Here is a 17,430-nt window from a genome sequence, read left to right on the forward strand (position 1 = left end):
GTTTGACTGATACTTGTATTACATATTTCTTAGCCGGTAGAAAAGCATCACGTTATTTGTTAAATCCTATAACAACTTCGTGTCATTACTGTATTATAATCATTATTTTACTTATTGTTTATTTAATCATTTAATATGTATTTCTCAATAACCTATTATACTTTGTTCTATATATAATCATTTTCAATATAATTCCGGTATTCTTGTGAGTTTATTTTATTTCTTTTATGTACTTCTGTCCAAGACATATCATCATCCCATTCAAAGTGATTTATCTATTTATTATTCAATTGATTTATAGTACATGTTTCATATTTTTCTTTTAAAATAACAGTTTCAAAATAATATTGTCCTAGAAATTTAAATCATCGAATTGATTTAAATCAATCGTTAAGCCATTGCCGCAGATTTATGCACGCATATATATATATATACGAAAGAGATTTGATTGCCTATCTGTCGTGCATTTTTTTTTACCTCTGAAACCGGCCTTTAGATCTAAGTACCAAGTTGTAATCCAAACAGAATTAATTCATTTGTCGCTTGAATTGTTACCCGTATCGTTCGCCGCCACCCAGATTCTAATTTATTTGGTTCGTTATCGTTAAGTAAACATTTGCGTTTTTTAACGGTGATAAGAGATCTCTACAGTGAAAAACTTTTATTCCATTTATTGTCTCGACGATTTTGTGTCCCGGTTTCTCCCATTTCTTTCGATACTAGTTGTTGAGCTGCTCCTGGAAAAGCAATAACAGCTTGAATTTCGTCAAATTTTATACATTCAACGGCACAATTTTGTCTCCGTTTGTTACGTTTTCCTAATTTAAGGGAAAGCGAAAGAAAATGATGCGATATTTTCATCGCAAGAACATACAAAATGAACGGGACAAGGACAAAAAAAAATAAAATAAAAGGTGAAACGAAAAACAAAAAGAGAGAAAAAATTCTAAATAAATGTTAACAATTATTTATAAAATATAAGCAATTATTAAGATAAATTATTGCACATTGAAAAAATGATTAAACCTGGTGAAATTCTCTGTTGCGCTATAACGATGCAGATAAGCCATTAGCCCGGAGATTTCTTTTACTTTGATTAACTTTATTATGATTTTATGTTCATTTTACTTTTCATTTAAATTACCTAGGTATATTTACTTGTATACATATAACGCCTAATTAGTAAAGGAGGAATGTACTTGGTGGTTGCGTAGTTGAGCAAGGATAAGAATTGAGCAAGCTTAACGTATTTATTTGTAATTTAAAAAGCTCGTTTATAATACTAATAATTATTACTTCCCAATTGGCTGTTACCTGTTAGAATTACAACAGTGATTTGAAAATATTGTTTACTTAAAATTTTCATCGAAAACCTGTGCCTATTTGTTGTGTTTCATTTGTCAGTTATGTTTTATTCCCGATTCGAATGACGAGGAATGAATGGCAATAGATACCGAAAGGATGTTGTGGCAAGCTTGATTATACGCCCAACAATAAACTCAATTTCTCCAGTTATCACTACCTAACTGTGTCAGTAATACATTAATTGTTATTCAATATTATATAACATTTATATTTTAAGCTATAACGCTGAAGTTAAAATTTTATCTTCCTTTCGTCAGGTATGTGAAGAAAATATATACTTATAAAAAAATGTACAAGCGGAGGATACATTTTTTCACATTTATACGTGTACAGGTATATAACGCTTTCGTTTTACTCAATTCTTAAATCCGCTCAACAATCACGCGCACTCACGCGCCACGTACACACAGACGCACAGGACACGCAGAGCGTAATGCAGTAGCGCATATATATATGTATGTATAGTGGCTAGAGATTTGAGTAGGAGAGATTTCATTTAATTTGATTTAATTGCTAGAGAGGCCTGCGACGTATTCAATTTTATTTATCTTTAGTACGATACGCATAGACGACACATTTGTACCGCGTATATTAATACCGACGTTCAGAACCTCCCAGCCGTGGAATGCTGCCTGACGATAATTAAACTTATAGAGGTTCAAGTCGCTCCGCCTCTCTTGGCCGTCGACCTCCGACGCATCGTTGACTTTGGGGATGAGTAAGCCGTTGCAGGCGCTGAGAAGCTCTGTACCAAATGCTTGACAGTGCTCTGCCGACCTTTGTTCTTACGATTATTATTGTTGCTGTTGTTGTTGTTGTGGTTATTATTGTTATTATTATTGTTATTATTATTGTTATTGTTGTTATTGTTATTGTTGTTATTATTATTATTATTATACGCACTACTAACACCGCCACTATTACCCCGATAATCAACGGACTTTTTACCATCGATTTCACTACTTTTTGTAATAAGCAAAGAGTCCTGAGCTCTGGCAGATGGTGATAATAAATTTTTGCCACCCCCCAGATTGACCGCTGGTAGCGCTGCTTCCGATGTACCAAACGACGCAGTCCTCGACACGCCCAGTATGCTAGAGCTGCGAAACTCTCCCGCCCGCTGGCCGATATCATCACCAGCACAGTGGTAATCGTAGCTGCAGCATAACTGCCCATCCTGCGAAAGTAAATATTCCAGTTTAATCAATGCCGGTGATACCTCTGCGTTTACTTCGTCATCAATTGCTCATACGGAAAACCTTGTCTTCGTTGTGATTTTCTGATTCAAGTCGCCAAGAATCTTTATCATAATCAAGCGACACAAAGGCACAAAAGTTATGAATGTACATCATATTTAAGTTGCTCAATTTACGCCACAAGAACAGTTGAAATTTAACCGACTTTGCTCTTATCAAACATGGTTAAAATTTTCAACATTTCTTAAGATGTGAAGCATCGTTTGTTTCTTTCACCAGAACGTTTATTCTTTTCTCTTCTTTCTCCTTAACAACACGAAGACAAAACTTTCCGCTGTCTAAAAAATCTCACTTGACGAAGCATATAGTAAATAATTCATTGTTTCGTTTGTAGAGTTCATTCGATCACAGTTATTAATTATATAAATATCTAACGAGACTGTAATTTTATTTGCAATACATTAATGTCTCACATATAAGTGAAAACCTTGCTCTTCTGTGAAATCGGTATTTTAGAATAGATGGTATGATAAGCTTGTGGTTTTTCTCACGATTTGATTTGTCGTCGAATAGATCATAGTTTTAGTTAAAAATTAGGAAGGCAAACACATTACCTCTCAGCAGAGTCGTTCTTCATTCAGATACATATGCTCCGAACTAACACGGGGGACGGAGGAGTGGTTTGTAAATTACTAGTACATATAGGTACCATAATTAAGATCCACACACATTCATATAAAAATCATGCGGATATACGAAACAAAACAATGAATTATCATGATATGTCTTCAGTCTATAGGTAGATTCTACTACGCTAGCTACGCTATAGCGACTTTGATGGGATCTTTCTGTTGATATATTCATTTTTAGTCACTTTTAATTCGTAATTGATCCAATGATTTATTCGTTATTTTTTCAACTCTTCGCTTTGAATTTTGAAATAAATAGAATGAGCGGTAATACAAGGAAATTGTTGTTCATTATTTTCGATTATTAAGCAAACATAAAGCTAGTTTTTCAGATATATGTATTACAGAATGCAATCCCAGATCAGCCGCTATAGTTTCAATGATAAGGAGTAAAAAGTTCCTAGTGCTTCTATATATGCATAGATTTCATATGCAAAGAATATCAGAAATGGTGCAAAATAGGCTGAGATATCCCAAAAAGAGAAACGAAAAATTCAAATAACCGTGTCAAGATGCTGTAAATGTGAAGATGTGTTTATCGTCAAAACTTTGATTGGTTGTTTTGTATTAATTTTTTTTCTTTTCTTTTCTTTTTATCAACTCGAAGGTATATAATTCGTAAGGGCATATATAAAATAGAAAGAGCATGCGTCGTGATCGTGCACAGTGACCGCGCATGTAAAGAGCACTTGATTCGATAATCGTGTATCAGAGAATCGTGAACAGATTTAAATATAAGTGGTATGAAAAGTGATGCACATATATTTGATGAATTACTTTAGCAGTGAATATATGTGACCTGTATTTTTTCACGGTAAATAAATAAAATCTCATTGTACCATAATATTTGTATAATCGAAGTATAAAATGAGTTGAAATAATGTGAAATTTATTTTTTAATACACCAAATTTTACACCAACAATCCGCAGCGCAAGCTGTGCAAAAAATTTCTTCAACTTCCAAATTATGGATGAAAATACAAGCCACGTGCTAAATTTTTCTCTTTAATTTAAATATAACTGAGCAAAACTGAGAGAAAACGAAAGAAGAAAAAACAAAAAATATTGAGATATAAAGAAATTGTTTGAATAATGACGAATGCAACGTGAATGAAATTTTTTTTTTTCCAATAATGAAAATGATCATAAGAGAGTTGTGATAATAAGAGAAAGATTAGTAAATAAGTAGTTAAGAGTAGTAAGATTAAAAGGTAGGTAAGGTGAGGTAGAGTGACGTGATTACCGATGCACACAACACGCGCTATTGCTCACCAATTGGGCGCAGTACGGCACCTGCAAGGATACCCAGTGTTAGGCTGTTAGTCTCAAGCTAGGCATGTTAGCATGTTAGGTATTGATGTCGATATAATTTCTTTCATTTTTCTTTCATTTCCACTTTCATTTCATTACTTTGCTCTTGGTCCTTTCTATTTGGTATTTATTCTGCATTTTCACCAGCCATCATTCTATTGCGCCCGAATAAATAGACAATGCTTATTAATGATTTAATCCTTCGATAGACGTATACATCCATGGATAAAAATGTTACACGTATAATATTTTATTCGTCGCAGCCATCTACTGTTTTTTTCCGCTGATTGGTGAATGCATTAAATCGTGCAAGTTGTATGATCCTAACTGTATTACAAATCTTTTACTCGTTTCAAACAACAATAGATTTATTAATAGCCCATAGATTTGTTTCACGAAAATATCTCAAGGCGAGACACAATGACAGATTATCCAATTGGTTTTTACTTCAGCAAATAAATATTATACATGTTGTTTTCTCACCAGGATTTGAAATCTTCAATACAGAGCTCTTATCGATTCGCGAATATGAACGTGAATGCATGATCTATAAAAGACAGGATCCTAATATAGTTGTTAATTTTGTTTATTCTGCTAATTTCTCTGAAAAATATCTCATTTGATTTCTTTGAAGTTCATATGCATTCATTACGTATGCATAGTAATGATTAGTAGTGGATCAATATTTTGATAGGCGCATTAGAATGGTGAAATATTTTAGTAAGTGATAGAGTTCAAAGTATGTATTATGTACGAATGATCCATGCAGGGCCGACCCGAAGCAAATATATAGTCACAGTGTGACATTGTCGTAAAAGCTTCAAAAATAAGCAATAGCTAGCAATAAATATACTTTTTCCATAAATTCGCAGGCAGCGTTTATTTGCGTCACTATAATTTAGCTAAAACCGATTCGTACGTATAAGTATACCCACATGATCTCAAAGTTTCATATAGGTTGGGAGAAATTAGGTAAACAATATTTAGAACTTTGTTATTTTATGCTCAAAATCTATGCCAAAAAAGCTACGAGGTAATTCGAGAAATTGATGAAAAACGGCGAGAATAACATATTCAGCAAGAGGTTGATATTCATATTTTATGTTTCTTTTTTTCAAGTGGAATATAATTGAGTTAATTCATCAACAGAATTGTTTGTTGATGTCGCTATATAAACACTGCCAGTTGCGCGGGCAACATAAAAAATCAGGCTAGCTTAGGGACGCCCCTGTATGGTAGCTAATTAATAAGTCAACGCTAATATGCTAACACAATATTATATTCATCTAATAACAAATGTAAAATCTAGCGGTAGCAATCTTGCACACACCGATTATGCAACATAAAATGAAAGAAATGAAATCATGTATACATGTATAATAACAATAGAAAATAACAATAACGATAATATTAATAATTCAATAAAAAATGTATAAGACGTATATGTATATGTATATATTAGATAATAATGATAATAACAATAACAATAGTAATAATATGCATCCCACTAAGCAAAAGGCAATATGCTTTTTTCTTTTCTTTTTTTTTCCCCATAGGTTATTTGCATTTCCTTTTTTCGTTATATATTTACTAACCTTGCATATGCTTATAATATTGCTAAGTCTTTGATAAATGGGGTTGTACTCCGTACATTCATAAAAGATTTATAATATAATATTTATAGTGACAAATTATGTTCGGCTTTTCTATCTACACATATAGGTATATGTATCATAGATTATGTATCTAGTATGGAAAATTATATGCATGTTGTATGTATATGTATGTATATTATATGCATGTGTGTGTATGTGTATGACAAATTATAATATTGTTGGAATTACAAAAATAAAGCAAAAGTAATGAAAGACTGTACGATTTTGCCGCATATTCTCTCCCTTTATTTTTCGGTTATTGTTCACAAGAGCGTTTAAAATTGAGAAAAAAAAAACCGTTAAAATTGAAACTTCACCAGGATAATGTATACCTATAGTGTATAAAATGAATAGAAATAAATGTGTATGGGAAATTACTAGCAGAACTCATTGTATATGAGTTTTAAAAGAACCTCTGTTGCCTAGACACATATGTGTACATTGTATAATGTACCTATATAAAGTATGTATGATGTATATCCGAAAATACTAACAGGTGATGTGTAGAAAATTGGAGTTATATATATTGGAAGGGTCTATACAATGTATATAAAAATTTCGGGATTTGCAAGTTAAACACGTTTCCTTACCTTGCACTCGCACGTTGTGCATTTGTCGTGCGGATCTTGCCACGAGCTGCTACTCTCGTGCATTATACCCGCGTAACTGCACGGCTGAGGATGACTAGATATAAGGGAAGTTCCATTGTTGGATAATTCTCTGGCGCAAGGGTCATCCTCGCATCTAGGACAACAGTCGCCGTCCTCGGTAACAGGATTGGAACATGTCACAGGCGGACATTCCATTTCCCAGCAGTCTATTTCTCCATTCTGTACAAAATAAATTTTACCACATCGTCCATCTAAAGTTAACGACATATGTTAACGATCGGATGTTTTCGTACTTCTCAAGTCAGGTTGACCAGAATTTCATACACAATTCGTCAAGAAAGTACACATGAGATGATTGATGAAAAGGTCAGTGAATTTTAAGAATTTATATTACAACAATCAATTCTTAAATTTGATTAGGGTTTGCTTTTTTCAAAAGTGTGTGGATTGAATTTCGTCAACATGTTTTTCATAATTGGGATGAATTAATAGCAAGCATTGTTTTTGATAATAACGCCAATATGTTTCGCGGTGACCAAAATATCTTAAAAACGACTGAAACGGTGTACTTGAAATTTTGAGATATTATCTATGGATAGTTTTACAAAATGGCGACAATTTGAAGTTGAAATTAAATTTTTCGTAGAAAGTTAACTTTTCAGAAATTTAATAAACAACACAAATATGATAGGTAATTAAGAAACAAGTATGGTCATTGCAACGGGGATAAGGTATTCAAATTTTATGTAAATCGGTTAAGCCATTTTTGAGATATCATAGATTTTGTAGAAGATATCGCTGAGCGAAACGATTTGTATCATAGTTAATAACGACGCTTTTAATTTATTTAATGTGATAAAAAAAATATGAAAATGAAGTTCGATCTGTACAATTTATTAAGAAAATAAACTGCAAATAAATGAAATAATTGACTGTTGAGATATAATTAGTTCCGAGAAATTCACCCTTATTTTCAGCCATCTAGTTAACAATGACAAAGAGAAAATATATCTTACCAAACACTCGCAAGTTTGACACTGATATATCCACCTTTCTCCGCTCCTAAATATAAGATGATATAGATCCTGATGCCTGCATGATGCCAAAGGATCGCACTGCGGGCAGCACTTGTCTCTCTGGCTCGCAGTAATGCTGCAGTTACAAGTGGGGTCTCTACAGGTGACAACGCCATTAAGGCAGGTGCATCGTCTGCAGGGATAACCAGCAGGGACGACCGTTTCCCCGTTCTCAACTTCCTTCTCCTCAAACATGCAGCCTATTTAAGAAACAAAAACAAACCATAACAATGGTATTTTTCTTGGTACTTTTGATCAATTTACAAATCAATTGAATTTTTGGAAATATTGTCAAGAATGATAAAAATCTTTTGTCGTTAATGCACTTTTTTTTTTCATGGAATTGTCTCTCTACTTAGAGCGAAAATTGTTTCCTGCTGCATCAGTTCATACGTTTCACAGTCATTTGCATGAAACTTTTTCAGAGTGCTTCAAAAATATCAAATTATCAATTTTTTTTTGGTTAGATAAATTCATGCTCGTCATTCAACTGTAAAATCCTCTAAATTTCAGATCTCATCATCAAAACGTTTCAAAGATCATGGCAAAAGTTTTTTTGGGAAAGATAGACAGACAGACGTGTCTTAAAAAAATTGTTTTGTGGATACTGGTGGTCCAAAAACATGAGAATTCATATTGAAAATAAGAGAAAGTAATCTTCAATTGAAACCAATACTTTTTATATAAGTGACAAGAATGAAAAAAAAAAAAAAAGAACCACAGCACGTCGATAGTAAACCTTTGCAACGAAAACTTTCTCATACCTATCCTATCCGTCTTCAACACACTCAGTTTAACTTACTCAGTTTACAATCTGGCCCGCGTTCCGGGGGACAGGCACACATGTAACCACCGATGGTGTTGACGCACTGAGAGCTAGGATGACAGGTGTGTTTTAGGCCATTGGTCTGATCGTTGCACTCGTCGATATCCTGGCACTGAGTGCCCTGTGTGGTGTCGTGGAAGGCGCTGTGATAGCCGGGCTTGCATCGGCAATAGTACCACCCCTGCATGTTGTAGCAGGTCGAAGAATGATGACATCTGTGAAGATCGCTGGCGCACTCGTCGAGGTCAAGTTCGCAACTCGAGCCGACGTAGCCTCGCCTGCAGGAGCATTTTCCAGGCGCAACGCACTCTCCGCCATTCTGACAAGGTCGCTCGCAAACGGCTGTGGATTAGACACAAATGAGTATCAATGAGAACGAGAGCATTTAAAGGCAGTGTATCGCGCTTCTGCTGTAGATTTACAGTTACTCAGAGATTTCTTTGCCTCTTCGTGTGTCTATTACTCACGTGTACACGAATTTCCGTCTCCTTTATATCCGTCCCGACACACGCAGTGATAACTACCCACTGTGTTTATGCACATCGCGTTCTCGTGGCATTTGTGATTACCCGTCGAGCATTCGTCGAGTTCGGCGCAATTGTACTTATCTACTCTACGATATCCTTGCAAGCATTCGCAAATGTATGACCCGTTGGTGTTGACGCATTTGGTATTGGCGTTGCAGTGATGACCGTTGAAGCCTCCTTGGTGTTTGCACTCGTCGACGTCTAGAAACGAATACAACTTATCTTTAGTAATATTGCTAAACTAGTTTCGCACAGATTCATTTACATATTTCCATTATTGTCTTGTGAGAATATTTCGTTAAATATGATCTGGACAGTGTTGCACATTATTTAGATAATTTTACCTAAGACAAGAATCTTGGATAATTTCAACTTTTATCTTTTATCCTTTGAAGATTCCCTGAATTAGCATAAGCGACACCATTCAGAAGAAAAACACCCTGGTTTTATATTGCCTAAGTAAATAATTCAACAGAAACGTCGCTTTAAAATTAGTCTGCTTCGCAGTTGGCAATACTGAAAAAAGAATTGTTCGAGTCGATCGAATATTTTTTGAACTTTGCACAGAAATGATTGTTCAATTAATGATTCTCTTTGTCCTGTGTGTGTTAAAGTTTCTCGTTTTCTTCGTTATATTTGCGATTATCTAGATGAAAATCATTATAATTTCTCATCTTTTGTGAAGATAATTGGATGAGAAAGATCATATCCGCATAAATTTGTATAAATGAATAACCTTATCTCCGTCTATAAGATACCAATACTTATTAACTTGTACAACACTGGATTTGGTATTAGTAAAACAAGAAGAAGAACAAGAACATGAAGAAGGATAAGGAAAAAAACATATTTTGTTAGATACCGTGACAATTACGTCCGTCTCCTTGATAACCAGCGTTACATTGACAGGCGTACGTTGTCTGAAGATTCAAGCAAGACGCGTTGACGTGACAATTAGGATTTTCAGCGCAGTAATCCACCCCTGTGTTAGTCGATTAGAAAAGCATTGTTAACATTAAGAACATGTGATGTTAGTCGCCTCATGACAACACACAAAAATCATACGCATTAGTAAGCGAGTTTGTTAGGATAAAAATTCCACGTTAAAAACAAACAAATTATAATTAATGAAAATGACGAAATAACAAAGACTCACTTACCTGGGCAAAACTTGCAGCATTCGTCCGCGACGCTGATTTGTTCGCTAGGCCGACACGGCAAATGTGGACAGACTTTTTCCGGTGGTGTTGACTCACAGGTGAGAACACCGTCGTTACATACGCAGAGCGAACACGGTTTGGGTGCAAATCTATCACCGTGATCGTAAAAAACCCCGTGCTGGTAGCATTGCTCTGCGGAGAAAGGAAAATGATGATATCCGTCCGTCGATTATTTGCTTGTAAAAATTACGTGGCGTCGCGCAATCTACGATGATTTCGAAATACTTTCATAGTGCTTGAAACTCTCGGTTACTTACTGCGACATGCCGGACAGCATTCACCCTCCGGTATGTAGGGGCTTTTGCATGTGACAGGCGGACACCATTCTGGTTCGCATTCGATCTTTCCGTGAGTGCAGGAACACTTTAGACAACCTTTCTTCCAGTTAAGCCCGTCTTCGTGAAGAGTTCCGTTTGCTCTGCAAGATTTTTGGCACTCGCACTCCTCCACTTTGCTTATCCTACCTTCGGCCGCTGTTAACTGAAAACAGTACGAGATGTCGATCACTTCTTTTGAAATTTTTAGATTTCCTTAGATTATGTATACATATTTATTTATTTATTATTTACGAGAGGATTTTACATAGAAAAAGATAGAATAAAATGTACATATAATGAATTGAGTGGCAAAGTGGTGTAGTGTAATTTACAAAAGAAGTAACTGTTCATACCCAAATAAAGCTCTGGAGAAGTTTTTTATAGTATAAAAACTAGTGTTGTAAGGATCAAACCAATTTTCGTTCTCGTTACATAATAACAACGGACGGTCAATTATAGATTAAACGTTTGATACGGTCGATCATTTTAAACTTATTGAAAAGCTTGAACTGCTCAGCATAAGGGGTCTACCACTGAAACTAATTATAAGTTATCTGGAAAACCGAAAGCAATAAGTTCAATTTAATGTTGTGAACAGTAATTTCTTGAACGTCCAAACAGGTGTACCTCAAGTGACTATTCTTGGGCCACTATTATTTAATATTTGTATCAACGACATATTTGAGGAAAGTGATGAGAAATCTATTATATTTTCATACGCCGATGATATCGTCAGTATATGCTCAGATATTATGTGGTTGACAGTAGAGCCGAAGATCAAATGGAAGTTAACTAACATAAAAACTGGCTTGATCACAATAGACTATCCTTAAACGTGAGCAAGACAGTTTTTGTTACTTTTGTCTGTCACAAAGATAGTATACCTGTCGATTTTGAGTTTGAAATTTATGGTAGTAAAATACAGCGGCGCTCTTCTATTAAATATTTAGATGTTTACATCGACTGCCATCAGAGATGGGATGTAAAAATTATAAAGAAAGTAAACCACATTGAACCTTTTATATGTATCATCTGGAATCGGCAAATTACTATCACCAAACAACTTACAAATGATACCGTATGGAATATGCTATGGTGTTGCCACTTATGGAACATTAGCTTGGGGATCAGCCAATGAAATAATAATCAGCCTAATCGAGAGTGTTCATAATAGAGTTATAAAGTTGTTAAATGGGTTACGGGAAAGGAAGAAACCTTCGGAGCTTTACGAACTATACATTCTTAAAGCTATTTCGCATCATTACCAAAATCTTAGTCAAGAATACCGAGACAACACTGCAATTACTAGGAATAAAATTCTTAAATTACCCAAAGTAGAAAAAGAAATGGGAAGGACAAGTCACGGTATATTCCGATGCTGATCTTTAATAATTTCGATAATTTTATGAAAAGTGTAAAAGGTAGGAGCTGTAGAAAAATTATTAAGAATTATTTAGGGAATACTGACGTGTAATAACGAAACCAGTCAAAGTTTTACTAAATAACGCCCGTTGTAAATTTTTATTCCATCCTGTTGTATTTTTAGGATTAAGTTTTGCATTAAGTTAAGTTATTTTTCAATTTTAGTGGCCAGTCCGCGTTCAGATGCATTTTCATCCCTGTCGAACACAGCACCTTGTATTGTATTGCTACGGTGTAACCTGGTTAAAATATTTATACTCTTCTGTACTTGACATGAATAAATCGGTTTTCCGTTCCCGCAATACATCTCATTAACTAAAAATATTCGGAAAAAGTATTTGTTTAAGAGGACATTCTACTTTGTTCAATCTGAAAAGTATTTGTTTAAATCACCAAAAAAAAAACTTTTTTTTTCGCATTTTGCAAAATCAAACGAGACTTTGTTTACTTTGAAGACATTTTTGCTTGAAATTGAACAAAACGTTTTGAAAAAAATTAATTTTTGCTGTAATAAATTACTTTTTTCTCCGGGTGTGTGTGCTAATTGTATTCAAGGATTTGCTTGCTGTCACTTTACCTTCTGCGTCAGTTCGTTTAGGTTCTGCATAAGTTGTTCGACCGTGTTTTGGAGCATGGAAAATTGGCCACAGGTCGGACAGGAAGAGTCAAGCTGCGGACACTGTGACAGGTACCCGTGGGGACCTGGTATAAGCTTGACGTCTTGTAAAGCACCCTGTCGACAGATAATTCACAAAGATTCTGTGATCAGTTGTGAGTTAAATTTTTCCTTCATGAAATGAGAATGTAGAAATAAATAAAAAAGAAGAATAAAAGTAAACGAGTCTCAGAATTAGAATTGTACAGCTTATATAACAGAGAGGAAGAACAAATTTCAAATTATATTTTTCTGTAGGTTGGAGGACAAATTTTGTAAACATCTTCATTTTTTTTTTTTTAGATAATATTTTTCCGGTTGAAAAATGGGCAACAAATCGATGTGAAAGAGGAATACAGAGAAACCGTTTCAAAGACATTTTTTTACACCGACTGAGCAGATCATGCACGGCTTTTCCTCTGATACGATTTTGAATAATCCGGATTGCAAGAGGATTTACGGACTCTTCTCCAAGGATTTTATTTCTGCTTCGGCAGCTCCTGCATTCAATCTCGCGGCATCAGAAAGATGAAGCAGCTGTTTTATTCCCAGGAAAAGTTTTTAAGCCGGCATGATCTGCAGAAGCAAATGGAATCGAGAAATAAAAAAATTAAATGAGAAAACCTCGAATTCTTGCAATCCGCGTGGGAAAATATACAGCTGAGCAGTCTGGAAAAATTTCAATGTTTATAATAAGATATCATGAGAGAAATACTGTGCATAAATTACAAGAATATAGAAGAAGCATTAAACAACAAATGCAATAAATTAAAATCGAATTTCTGTAGAGAAGATTTACATCTGAGGTCGGGATGTGATTAATTCTTCCGATAAATTCTTCCGCCATTCGTCGTAATTTCGTTACTCAAACTCCACAGATGGGAGAAAATTGAGTTACTTGGCGTAAACTGCTGCTGCTGCTGCTACTTTTGCTGCACCCTAAACGTTTATTAGATCATCGTAAAATACAGGCCTTGAATTGAATGCGTTAACAAAAGGTGTAAATAAGATTAAAGGACACTGGATAACTTATAGCTCTGCGTAAATATACGTAAGCCGAATTACACGGAAACAGGAAAGTAATTAACTTCGAAACCACAAAACGTTGCAGCACGTGATTATCAAGGTTTTTTTCCTTATTTTTAGTCTTTACGTGAATCGGAATAAAAAACAATAACGCCCAAGAGTAAAATTCGCATGAAAAATGTTCCATTTGTTGCCTAATACTTACTCCGCAATACTGAGAAAGGAATGGTAACAACAAAACCCCGCATAGAGATTAATCGATCTTCAAAAACGAATAAGAACCTTCTACAGGGTGATTTGGCAAAATTTTCTGCAACCCGCCACCCCCAGTGCCGCCGTATTCAGGTTAGCCCTCCCTCCCCCATTGGCTAATGTTTTATTCAATGCCTTTGTTCGATCCGGCCATTTCATGGAGATAAAAAACACGGAATAAAAAATCTCTCCCTCATCTACGCCGTTGGTGCAGCAGCAGCAACAGACGCGATGCACCCTAAATCGCGTACTCATTACGCGAGATTAGGGGAGCAGAGCTTATAGAAAGTGATTTTCGATTTATTTTCCATATCGGCTGGCGCAGGCTGTCCCGCATTATATTTTATACATACGAACGAGTCATTTTCACCGCGATTTGCACAAAGGTTCAATCCAGTCATTTCATTTCGTTGGGTTGAGTATTCCGCATTTTCACTGGTATTTGAAAATCCCACTTTTCACATCCCATATGTAAGATTAACACAGAATAAGGCGGATGTATCTACAATGTGAATTAGTGCAGGTAATCCAAACACAGGAATATAATATTCTGGCGTTATTGCCGCGTGAAACAAACATTTTTTTATTTCTGGAGATATTTATGTTAGGTATATTTTTTTTCCTGTAACCGAAAAACATAACAGTTCTGCATAAAAAATAATAGAGCGAGTTTTGTAGCTGTGAGCAGAAAATCAAATGTGCTGATATTCTTTTTGATTATACGAGCGATAATAATTAACGTTGAAGCAAAAATAAATTGATATTGATAAATAATAAGACATAAAATTTAATTGAAAAAATGCGTGATAAATTAAAAAAACTGATTAAATGTTGCAGTAATAACCAAAAACATAGTTATATAACTTGTCGATATTGTGTTATATTAACTTGTACTTGTACAAATAAATTTCCTACACCATGAGTTTTCCCAAGTGCGAAACTATCCGTGCGCCTGATTTAAGCAACCGGAGTTACAGCTCATGTTCAAGCTGAGGATCGTGTCCCGCCACGGCCATCCCTAACGTGAAAGATTATATTTCAAATTTTGGTAACTTTGACAGCTAATATTTGACGTTTGGGTGGCCATGGTGGGTTATGGTGCTCAACCTGAACATGATTTGTAAACCGGAAGTAAGAAAGACGGAGACGAAACTCAAGCCTGCCTGCCAGTAAAAATAAGTGGGCCCGTTTTTGGTGTAGAGTTAGCAGTACCGATTTCCTCCACTCGCCGCGCTCGTGTTCTTCAGTCGTTCGAAACGTGTAAGCCAGGCAGCTATCAACACCTGGTCAACACTCAATAAGCATAATATTTGGACGATCAAAGAACACGGACGCAGTAGGTGGCAGATATCGGTACTACTAACTTGACGCAAAATCTGGCCCAACTTTGTTTTCCGGAGTTTTGTCTCATTCTGTCTTACTTCCTGGCCGTAACCCCGACTGCATGGAGACTAGAGTAAAGGAGTGGACACAGCGTGCTTCAGAAATTTATACGAAATCCCGGCCTAACACAACGGCGCTGCGATGAAAAAGATCGTAGTCATATATATATATATATAGATCAGACACACTGTTACTAATTATTTCCTAACCTCAATGTGGCAAAATTCGTGCAGTGTTTATGTTTACATGTGTAAAACTTTTTGTTACTAATGTGCAGTGTTAATTAATTTATTATGTTTATTAAAATGGGTGTATTAAATTTCGTTGAATAAAAATAAGCTGAAACATTAGTGAATGAAATTACTTTGCTCAGAGAAGAAAACGTCGAATCGTACGATGAAAACTTGAAATTGAATTGTTGATAGAGATTGTGACACAAATCACAACTGTTCTTACACGAAAAGCAAGGCACAAAATACGTTACACAAGCACTGATAAAACAAAAATAATCTCCTTAACCTCCAATATACTATCATTGAGGTGCGTCACTTTTCATTCTACTGCGCAAGCGCGGATCGGTCAGTAATTTTATTACTATATTTACGATCTTTTCGACCCATGCGATGCTAGTGGCAGAGCGGAGAACTAATTGAAGGACGGGTTTTTGAGGACGCCGTTACTACTTATTCTCCTATGCTGTGTCCACTACTTTACTCTAGTCTCCATGCCCGGCTGCTTGAATCAGGAGCATGGATTGTTCAGCGTTTAGAACAACCCAAGGTATAGTGTAATTAAAAAAAAAAAGAAAATCAAACCTTCATAATTTTAACGATACACCCATATTTACCATAGAATTTTCTAGTGACTACATCAAATGAAATTTTCTGTTATCGTCAGCGTGCGTAATCGATACATGTAATAGCCAATATTGTAAGTGATATTTTCCTCGCATATTCATCGACATCTTGTTCGTCTTGGTCTTTCCTCTATTTCTCTAATTACCTTGAACAAGAAATGCTTGGCGCTTCGTTGCCCGACCCAGAGCTGAAGCTGAGGTATCGTGAAGTTAGTATCCGGAGGCCCGGGTCGCAGCAAACGCCTGTAGAGCGGATGACAATCGACCAAAAGCTCAACCTGGGATCCGCTTATGCTGAGGGCGACCCGATGCCAGGCGCCGTCGGCTAATCGGAATGGAAACGCCTCGACATGAACGGCTCCGTCCCTCCTGGAAAGATAGTGGAGCCGAAGTTCGTCCTTCCGACCGCTGCTTTGCAGCTCCAGATACCTAATATCACGATTCGAAGAGAAAAAGAGAATATTTTATTAAGCGTCAACCATATCAGTTTCTTTTTCTAATACTTGGAATATTTAGTTTGAAACATAAAAAAAAAATGGTTCCTTTGGTAAAAGTATTTTGCGTGATGTATAACATCCGACAATTTCAGGTTCGCATTATCGAGGAAAACGTTATTTTGCTACGATATTCGTCAGGTGAACTCAAACTTATAGGCGCAAAATCAAAATGGCCGTTGTAAAGCCACGCACTTGAAATTTTATTTCAACTCTAAACTGATTTTCAGAGCTTTTTGGATATCAAATGTTATTTTGCAGCAAAAAATGTGACAGCAAGGACTGCTGGAGTACAATTTCACCTTCAACGAAATTCTAATAACTGAATTTAGCCCGCGATAATCACTTGTACTACGTGTGTACTTATATGACAAAAAAAAAAGTAGGTATGATTACATCTTAACTTGTCGTTGATGATTTTCGTATTTAAGAGAGAGGTAGAGAAAAAAGCATTTTTTTGAGATTATCTTCTTCGAATCCAATGATTTTCTTCCAATTCCTTGTATACACGATTGTATTATGTATAATATCAGGTGTGTGTAATTCGTT

The 17,430-nt window shown here is 35.5% G+C and overlaps 1 protein-coding gene across 2 annotated transcripts in view; it reads right to left on the bottom strand.

Moving 5' to 3' along the window:
• Positions 1-1,081: 1,081 nt before the first annotated feature.
• Positions 1,082-17,430, bottom strand: part of LOC124216476 (protein kinase C-binding protein NELL1) — a 76,883-nt gene continuing 60,534 nt past the window's right edge. Inside the window, exons 5-15 of one of the 2 annotated variants that reach the window (XM_046621032.2) lie at positions 16,534-16,816; positions 12,793-12,948; positions 10,734-10,956; positions 10,417-10,608; positions 10,119-10,238; positions 9,197-9,457; positions 8,706-9,071; positions 7,844-8,103; positions 6,807-7,046; positions 4,494-4,543; positions 1,082-2,542 (exon numbers count right to left, since the gene is read on the bottom strand). In XM_046621032.2, coding sequence (XP_046476988.1) covers positions 2,014-2,542; positions 4,494-4,543; positions 6,807-7,046; positions 7,844-8,103; positions 8,706-9,071; positions 9,197-9,457; positions 10,119-10,238; positions 10,417-10,608; positions 10,734-10,956; positions 12,793-12,948; positions 16,534-16,816 — 2,680 coding nt within the window. In that variant the 3' untranslated portion in view covers positions 1,082-2,013. The remainder of the gene's footprint in view (positions 2,543-4,493; positions 4,544-6,806; positions 7,047-7,843; positions 8,104-8,705; positions 9,072-9,196; positions 9,458-10,118; positions 10,239-10,416; positions 10,609-10,733; positions 10,957-12,792; positions 12,949-16,533; positions 16,817-17,430) is intronic. The other variant, XM_046621034.2, reaches the window with a different exon arrangement.

This window comes from Neodiprion pinetum, chromosome 4, assembly GCF_021155775.2.
Source record: "Neodiprion pinetum isolate iyNeoPine1 chromosome 4, iyNeoPine1.2, whole genome shotgun sequence".
NCBI lineage: Eukaryota > Metazoa > Arthropoda > Insecta > Hymenoptera > Diprionidae > Neodiprion > Neodiprion pinetum.